The sequence below is a fragment of the Triturus cristatus genome, chromosome 3_2 (genome assembly GCF_964204655.1).
Source record: "Triturus cristatus chromosome 3_2, aTriCri1.1, whole genome shotgun sequence".
Lineage (NCBI taxonomy): Eukaryota > Metazoa > Chordata > Amphibia > Caudata > Salamandridae > Triturus > Triturus cristatus.
Window position 1 is genome coordinate 459,633,948 of NC_140584.1, and position 9,026 is coordinate 459,642,973.

General features: G+C 40.9%; 1 protein-coding gene across 1 annotated transcript; it reads left to right on the plus strand.

The window, feature by feature from the left end:
- Positions 1 to 214: 214 nt before the first annotated feature.
- RPS13 (ribosomal protein S13) lies at positions 215 to 8,145 on the plus strand. Its single transcript, XM_085648086.1, has 6 exons — positions 215 to 356; positions 1,001 to 1,049; positions 1,609 to 1,687; positions 5,953 to 6,122; positions 6,275 to 6,375; positions 8,070 to 8,145. Exons 1-6 carry the CDS (start codon positions 334 to 336, stop codon positions 8,101 to 8,103), a joined length of 456 nt encoding a protein of 151 aa, XP_085504212.1. The 5' UTR covers positions 215 to 333; the 3' UTR covers positions 8,104 to 8,145.
- Positions 8,146 to 9,026: the final 881 nt, after the last annotated feature.

Here is a 9,026-nt window from a genome sequence, read left to right on the forward strand (position 1 = left end):
CAGAATATCATAGCTAATCTTCGTAAATGCATACGATGTTTTACAGCGGTGAACGATATATAGATTTACCATCTGCTATGCAACTAAAACCTAATTTTAAATTCTGTTATTTCTAGTTTGACGAAGCAGCACCTCCGAATTTGCACTTGGGTCAATAATCCCAAACGACCACCTAATAAGTGCTTCGTTGCGTCCCTATAGGAAACCTGTGCGACGTTGCGACGAGCCTACCCAACCACTTGCGTAAAGACGTACAAAGATACGTCACTTCCTCCTAGATTGGTGTTCATCCGGGAACGTTCCAGCGGTCTCTCTTTTCCTCCCGCCGCCATCATGGGTCGCATGCACGCTCCCGGGTAAGCGGGGCGTGAGGGTTGTGAATGTACCCTGAAGGGGCCAAGGAACAGCGGCTGGAGAACCGCCTCATGAGAGCAGTATCGGACAGCGAGCAGCGTGGAAAGGGAGTTTGGTTTGCGGGTGGGGGAAGTAGGACGTGGTTAAGTGGAGTGACTGACTACTGGCTTTAGAGCGCTCGCTAAAATGAGCTTTCAATGTAGACTTGATGCTTCTCACCGCTCTCGTCTATTTTATTCGTGATAAAACCACGTGTAAACATGCAATAATGATCATTAACATATTTTCTGTGGGCACGTTGAGTGTCGCTCCCGGGTTCAGCACTGGGGACACTTAGGAGATGTCACGTTTTCCCACGTGTGGTGAGCATTTTGTTCGCTAGGCTTCTTGCTCTCTGTCCTATTACTGACTTGCTCTTTTTAAAATGTGAGAGACGGGGTAGTGCCGCGTCGTAAATAAAATCCCACTGTTACATTTTGGTCATACACCTGGTCTGTGCACAAGTTGTGTAGCCACTCTTTACCGTAGCTTTAGAAAAACACACTGTTGTGTACTTGTATTGACATCACTTTGTTCTTTACACACACATCTTATGTTCTACCACTTCTCTGCTTAAAACGTCATTTTGTTTCACGTTCCTTTACAGAAAGGGCTTGTCCCAATCTGCATTGCCGTACAGGCGAAGCGTGCCAACTGTAAGTTAGTTACCTCTTATTATTGTGGTTAATTTAACGTTTTCCTGTAAAATGTGATGCGAATCCAATTGTAGTTTACGTTAGATCTGAGTTGCAACTTAACGGGTCAGGATGCTTGCGAACGTGTTGAATATTTAGCCATTGCTAACTTAAACATTGCAACTTAAAAACCTGGCATACGTTGACTGCATGCTGTGTTCATTTGGCTGTCAAAGTGAAAGTTTAGAGATCTAGCTAATACTAATTGAAGGGCAGTCAATTAACTTGCCCCAAACAATGTGGCGTTAGTACTGTTCTTTCCTCTAGTGGCGCAAATTGGTGAGGGCTAACTGTGTTCGATTGAATCATGCCCCATTTACTACTTTTTGTACTCGATCCTTATTTTTAAAAATTGCATGACTAAAAATATTTTATATGAATTTGGATGGCGACTTGGTCATTTGATGGGCGCATGTTGATGACTGCGATCTATTTTTATATTTGATTTTGCCTTAGTTCATTTGGTCCTGGCTACATTGCATGTAAATGTTTTAGTAAACTTCATAAACCTTCTTTACAGTGGTTGAAGCTCACATCGGATGATGTGAAGGAACAGATTTTCAAGCTGGCAAAAAAGGGTCTTACTCCTTCCCAAATTGGTAAGTTAAATATCAAAACCATGAAATGTGTAGTATGTATTTCAGAGGCTATTGAACTTTAAACAGTGTGTGTGTGTGTGTGTGTATATATATATATATATATATATATATATATATATATATATATATATATATATGCTCAGTTTCAAGTATCCCGATTATGTTAAGCTGTGCATATGAAGTGTGCCTTTATTTGTTGAAGCAGACTTGGTTAGCTTCCTTCAGCTGGTGTTTTTTTTCATGGAAACTTCAGCTATGGTTTTGAGACATTGGCATGCATGTCTTTTATCCGCTATCGGGAATATTTTATCCTAGCTGTTACATTATTGGCTTTCTGAAGGTGTAATTTCGCCACCATTTGTAAGAATGAGGGACTGTTATATGTCGGAAATTTGCAGTGCTTCTTGACAGTTTACCAGCTACTGACCACTAACAAGCAATCTCGAAATGGATGCTAACAAAACGTGTGCTGGCAGTCAGTTTTGACTCGTAAAAACTATGGGACCCGTCTAGGCATTCCCAATAATTCTTTCAGTGGGGGCAAAAAGAAAAATAGCCACAAAGGCATGCACGTGTTTTGATCACATGCCTACAACATGGTGGCTAACATTTACGTTTGTAGTCAGTGTGCATATATGTATGTGTTTATGGGTTGGTCTGTATGCACCTTAAAAATGGATGAGGGCGGCATCGGATGAGCCAAGGAACGAGTGTCTCAACAGCAGTTTGCGGCTTTTAGAAGAAAAGTGTGGGGGATAGGCATGCTGCTCCTATGGAGTGCTAAAAACAGGAAAATAGTCTCCGTATGTCAATTGGAAAGCATCCATCACATGGTAAAGATGAAATACATCAGGGAGGGGGCAAATGGAGATGACAGACATGCCCCCTTCTATTGAGGGCTAACATCCGGAAGCAAGTCTCCGTATGTCAAGTAGAAGATAACCATGACAAGGTAAAGATGAAGTGCATCAGTGAGGGGGACAAAGTATAGGGAGGAAAGCAATCTAATCAGGTAAAATACAGACGAAGTGGCAGATCCAAAATCCAGTATATGTACATATTTATATATCTAGCCTGGCAGCGCTGCGAGACATGCTGTATGTAGTTGACGCTCTGTTCATATTTTTTTAATTGGCTTGTCATTGTCCACTATAAACAGTGGCTTTTCTTTGGTCAATAGGCTTAGTGGTTCTTCTTTGTACCGCCTTGTCTCATTTTGTAACCTCTCATGAGGACACCCCCTGCTAACTTAAGTTACTCGGTAGGCTTTAATTACAGCATCCAATCACTTTCCTCGAATAGCTTTGTCCTGCCTGCTGTTGCAGACAGGACAGTCTCTCCTAACGTTTAAACAAAAAAATCTTTAATGCACGCAATTTCTCGCATTTGCGAGAGTTTACGCTATTGGCAATACCTTTTATCTGTCTTAAAAATACATAAAATCATCTTCATTTACAATGTCAATAGCTCAAAATCTCGTAAATTCAAGACCTATTGCATTGCAAATGCTTGTTATAATCTGGCTTGACAGCGCAGTCGTTTTCAGACCATTCAGTCACCAGAAGATGGCATAGGCTCCGCCCACCTGAATGGATTTTTCTAGGTCTGGTATCTGACCTTCAAACTAAGCCAGTATTATTCTACAGTTCTTTGCTTCCACAAAATTGCATATCCATTCCCATGCTATCTACTTGTAATGCTTCGGATTACAATACGTTATTTTAAAGCCGGGCCCATGGGCATTGCCAGTGTTTATGTATTGGCGACGATGGATCTTCAACAAAAGGGAATCAACTGACATAGGGAAGACCTTAACTGGTTCTCTTTCTATCCCCCCCCCCCCCCATACGAACGAATGTTTGTTCTAGGTGCTGTAGGGCAAACTAGCATTAACGCCAGTAGGTTTAATATATGTAACCCATGCAGACGCAGGGTTGTGGAATTTAATAAAAAATCAACTTGTCCCTTTTGTGCCATGTAATGCGTCAGCAAGTTATGGCAGCTACCTCCTTTATATAAGAGCTCTGAAAAAGCCTCTCCGATTATGCCAGGGCTCCTTCAATAGTAGGGTTTGAATACTAGCAATTTCCTATGTTGCCACGTTTCTGCAGCTATACGTACTGGGGCTGAGGGTGATGGTAAGCTATAGTTCCAGGGTTGGAATGCCACTTTGTGTCAGTGAAAACCTAATTTGCATATTTTAAGGGTTTTCACCAACTCTTCTCTAAGCTTTTCCCATACTGGGAGAGGTTGGAAATTTATTCACGACTAACAAACAATTTTCTCATGAGCAAATCTACACCTGCATATTTGCTCATGCTAAAATTCAATTCACAAATATTTTCTGGGAGTACTGTTTCTTGGCTTACTTCTGTAAAGTTTTGTGAATTCACGTAAGCTGTATACCTGCACTTAATGCAAGGACATGGTGTAGTTTTGAGACTTTAATAACTGGGCCCCTAATTAGGTCTGGCGTTAACCATTTGCGTTTATTAAAATGCTCTCTATCCGCTAAGCTTCACTGTGAGTGCCAGCATTCTGTTCACGGAGCATACTGACACAGTAATTTTGTTCAGTGCCAGGAACTACTGTGGCAATGTGTGCTTTTGCCAATGTTTGTTATAATGGTGAGGGCCCGGCAGCTCCCTCACCAATAAAGTATTACAAAAACCATGCCAAAACAAGTCACACTGACAACCAAAAGGCTGACCCAAAAATTTCAGACCTACTGGTTTTGCTAATGCTTGTTTATTTTTGTTTCCCATAATTATATTAAAACTGGTTACACTGATTTTCCATTAAGAATATTTTTGGGAAATACTAGCATACATCACTACATTTTACTAATTGATGAGGTAAAGAAATGGTACCTAAAATGTTAGTCGTTTAGTGAAATATATGTGCAATTTTTTGGTGAGCATTTTATTTCGATAGCAAAGAATCCTCAATCTTATTAAGCTCCTGCAAATATTTGCATCTAACCAGGGCATTCTGGGAGCATTATACATAGCCTCATATTGCTAAACATTGAAGGCGTGTGAACGTGTGTACCTTTGTATACTGTAACCACTCAGTAGTGCAGCCTGTGCTTACATCTTAGAGCGCTCACCCCAATAATAGAGGCTTTACATTAATAAACCATAAATACAAGTTAGAACGGCATTAACACATGGGCACATAGTACCTTAACTGCAGGCAATGCCTTTCCCTGATGCATAATATGGTATACTGTAAACTAGCGTCCAAAGGGGGTTTGTGTTGTAGGGGGTTGAGGCCTACTTGTCCTGAGGACAAAATACACATAAGAACTTGTTGCCCTTGACCCCAAACAATATGGGCAGGGCGTTGGGCCGTAGGATTTCCACATCCCCGAGATGCTAGATTCGGATTCAATGCAAACATCAAGCTTATTGTTTTTGTCCTATATCTTTTGGCTTCTATTTCTTTTGCGTACAGCTGGGGGATCAGAGAGAAATGAACCTAACGTTGTAGATTCTACTTTTACATTAGAATGATTTACTTTCTCTCAAAATGCTTATCTGCCTGGATGAATTGGTTGTGGGTTGCCAGCTTGCGGCTTCAGAAGGAAGGAGGTAGCAAACGGTGTAGAGATTGCAGTACTAGGAGTCTCCTCCTGACAAATCTTTTAAACTGGCAAGAAATGAGTCATAATTTTCATGTACTCTACCTACTTGACTAATCTAATTACGGTTTAAGCGGTGACTGTAGGGAGAGCTGATGAGAACGTCACATACTGTAATGTGTAGAAATCTGGTTAAACAGGCAAACATTGGTTGGGCTATCCTTATTATTTGAGCTTTGGCACTTGCCTGGCTGGGGTGGCATAGACTCCCCCCACCCCTATAGCTCCCCCTCCCCATTAGATCATTGCTTTAATTTATCCTGCTTGACTCCTTGTGCCCATGTTGGGTGCTTGAATGCTGGATGACTGGTGCACAACTGTGGTCATTTTGCTACAGTGGTCCTGCAGCATTCACAATTTTCTCTTAGAGTATTAACATTGGTTGTTCCAATAACTCCACAGGTGTGGATTGTACCCAGTTTTAGCATGATTGGTGTTTTGATATTACCTTACCTACAGAGCTTGGACAAAACACTGCAATTTATTTAAATATATGCATGTTTAACCACAAAGGTTCTGCTTGTGTGTATTATTTGGGAGTTTGAACGTCATTTGCTGCACAATTTAATTTATTTGTACTGTACTTAGTTGTAACCTTCTGACCTGCAAAACATTTTTCTAGGTGTGATTCTGAGAGATTCACATGGTGTTGCTCAGGTTCGCTTTGTTACCGGCAACAAAATCCTGAGAATACTTAAATCCAAAGGACTTGCCCCAGACCTTCCTGAGGATCTGTATCATTTGATCAAGAAGGCTGTTGCAGTGCGCAAACATCTTGAGAGAAACCGTAAGGTAATGAATAACATTTTAATTAAAACGCTGAACTTTTTCGATGTTGGCCTCTTGTGACATAAGTTGCTTATAAAATTGTAATGGCTCATTGGATAGTGTTTGCCCCCCTTCAACAAATGTTTCTAACACGTTTTTCTTTTTTGAACTTTCAGGACAAGGATGCTAAATTTCGTCTCATTCTGATCGAAAGCAGAATTCACAGGCTGGCCCGCTATTACAAGACTAGGAGAGTGCTACCACCAAACTGGAAGTAGTGAGTATTCTCCTACAAACGTGTTTAGTGTGGTGAAATTGGAGTGCGTTCGCACACACGCTTTTGACCTTGTAATCCAACGTGACCATTTTTAAGTTTTTGAATGGCTGCTTCTCAGTGTGGTTGAATGGTCGCTCTGACCGGCCAGTAGCCGAGCGTTGATGGTGCTATTTTCTGCATATTGAGGTATGACTGAGGTGAGATTATACGGCTACATATATATATTGAGGTGCGCACGATTGACAGATACAAGACTGATATAGATACAGGTTTATCGGGCTGCAGTACATAAGCTTTAAATGTTCTCAACAGATAAGATGTATGGGGAGAACAGTAAAAAAGATAATTTATTGATTAAGCATTAAGAATAGAGAAACTGTGGGACTGTGTTTTAATATACTTTGTTCGTAACAACGGACAGTAAAGTAATGTTGACTTCTACCAGAGTTGTGTCCAAAATGATTATCCATAAGTATACTGGGAAAGCTTGCCAATATTAGGATGCCAACTGAAGAGGACTTTGTCAAACATGAGACATGTTAGGCGGGCAACATGTGTAAAGTGATTTTCTGTGTCAGTTGTGAATTAGACTACAGCTTTTGGAAGGAGATTCCACATGATGCATATTTAATGTTCCTGATTTGGTGTCTGCTGGATCTATTGGTGACTTTTGCCAGTTGTTGGGTATTCGCTGTTAAAATTAGTAATGCACCCACCACATTTAACCCATGTACAAAGTCATCAGTCCATCCATGCAATATTAAAAGTTGCTTAAGTGTTTTATGTATTGGCACAATGTCGTGCAAGCAGTTTAGTCTGGACCCAAGTTGTCCACAAAGTAAATTGGTCAAGCGTTAATGGCTTATGAAAGGACGTGCCACGCCCATCATTCCTTTCGGTGTTGGAGCCTTTATACTTTGAATTGAGTCGTTTCCGAATCTGTGGTTTAGGACTTTTGTAGAATGACTTGCAGGTGCATATTACACTGTAGGCAGGCGCGCAACACCCATTGGACTCAAAGGGCTTCAGCATCCCCCCTCACCCCTCCCCCAGTCGTGTGTGGCAGACCGGGATGGGACCGCTTCCTGGTCACACACACAGCCGCACCCGAGCACTTCACAGGTCTTTAAAAGACCATTTGCATGTTAATGAGGCCTCGCTGTTGTTTCACCCCTTTTAAGAGCCCCTGCAGCTCCACTCTGCCTATTACTTAAAGATTTAGCCCCCCCCTGAAATTTGGCTCCAGTTGCGCCTCTAACTGTTACCCACTCAACCTTCTGTGAAGGGTTAATGTATTTTGTTGAATAGTCCTCTCTTGCATTGAACAAAACTAGATTTAGAAAACCTACATTTTAAAGCCTTAATGCATATCAAGGCCACAAATCTATAGCTACAGTTTCTAACCTTTGCCTGCCTTTCCTGGATGCAGTGCATGCGTTAAAGTCGAGGCCAGAGGGAATGGGGAAGCTGTAGTATTGTAATTGATGCTAATTTGGTTGTTGTCGATTACCTCGTGCTTCCATAAACACTCCTAACTAAAGTGGAAAAGAAGATTGGGTTAAGCAGTTAAAATGAACCATTTGGATGGAGAAACTAGCCATGTAAAGCAAATATAATTAGTTATTCTAGTTTAGAAATGTTATGTACTCTGTTAGCATGTTTCCTAATTGTTTTTTTTTTTTTCTTCCTTACAGTGAATCTTCAACGGCTTCAGCCCTGGTAGCATAATGATTATTTGCTGTGCTAAATAAACTTTTCAACTGAACTACAGCCCGCTGTTCTATTTGCATTTTTGACTTTACCTTGTATGTTCCTGTACGATGTCTATCTGCTTTTTTGTTTTTTCACTAACCCAATTTTCTGTGTGTGGTTAAAATATATTGCACAAGAACGTTTACAGACTAACTAGAATTCTAATGGATAGATCATCCCAAATTTTACTGAGTTAATATGCTGTTATGAGTCCTGCTTGGGGTATTTGAGGGCAAGTGTTGGATAGTTCATGCGGATGCCAGCCGCTATTTAAACGATCTTCTAGTGGCCCTCTTACAGTCTTTTCTCATGATGCGAACAAGATCCATTGCAATATTCCTCTTAATAGCTTTACTTTAGTAGAATATTTTTTTAGAGGATATCTAATTTTGGACCTGAACGTCTTTAGTTCTAAAGCCGGAAGGCTAGCTAATGGTGTCGACCTTAATTTAAAATAGGGTTTGTGTGAACAAGCAAGTAATCCATATTTATTTTGTGTTGTAAATGTATGAAATCTGTCTGACTGCACTTAATGACTCATTCCCCTGTAGTCTGCCCTCCTTTCTCTCACTATCCCCGATTTCCTGGAATCCTAGAGTAAAATGTTTCCTGGCCAGCACTGTGGTTAGTCATCTCTTATTATTCAAGAACACTAAATTAAAACTTCATGCGCTCAAAAAGCATCTTAAAAATGTGGGCTCTTTTAAATATGGTGCTCAGTCTTTATTCACTTCACTCCTGCAGGACCCTGAACTCTGCAGGAGGGAACTAAGAACGCTAAACCACTGTTTTTATCGTAAATCTAAATGGGGGCCGATCAATCAGCAGTAAGCCTTCTGAGCTCTGTAGGACTGTAGGTAAGATGATTTGATTCTGAACCCCCCCCCCCCGGGGAGAGT

Bases quoted from the DNA above. Each gene is read 5' to 3' on its own strand.
- RPS13 (XM_085648086.1), top strand. From the start codon at position 334: ATGGGTCGCATGCACGCTCCCGG. The intron at 1,688-5,952 runs GTAAGTTAAATA...ACATTTTTCTAG, and splicing joins TCTTACTCCTTCCCAAATTG to GTGTGATTCTGAGAGATTCA. The intron at 6,123-6,274 runs GTAATGAATAAC...TTGAACTTTCAG, and splicing joins ATCTTGAGAGAAACCGTAAG to GACAAGGATGCTAAATTTCG.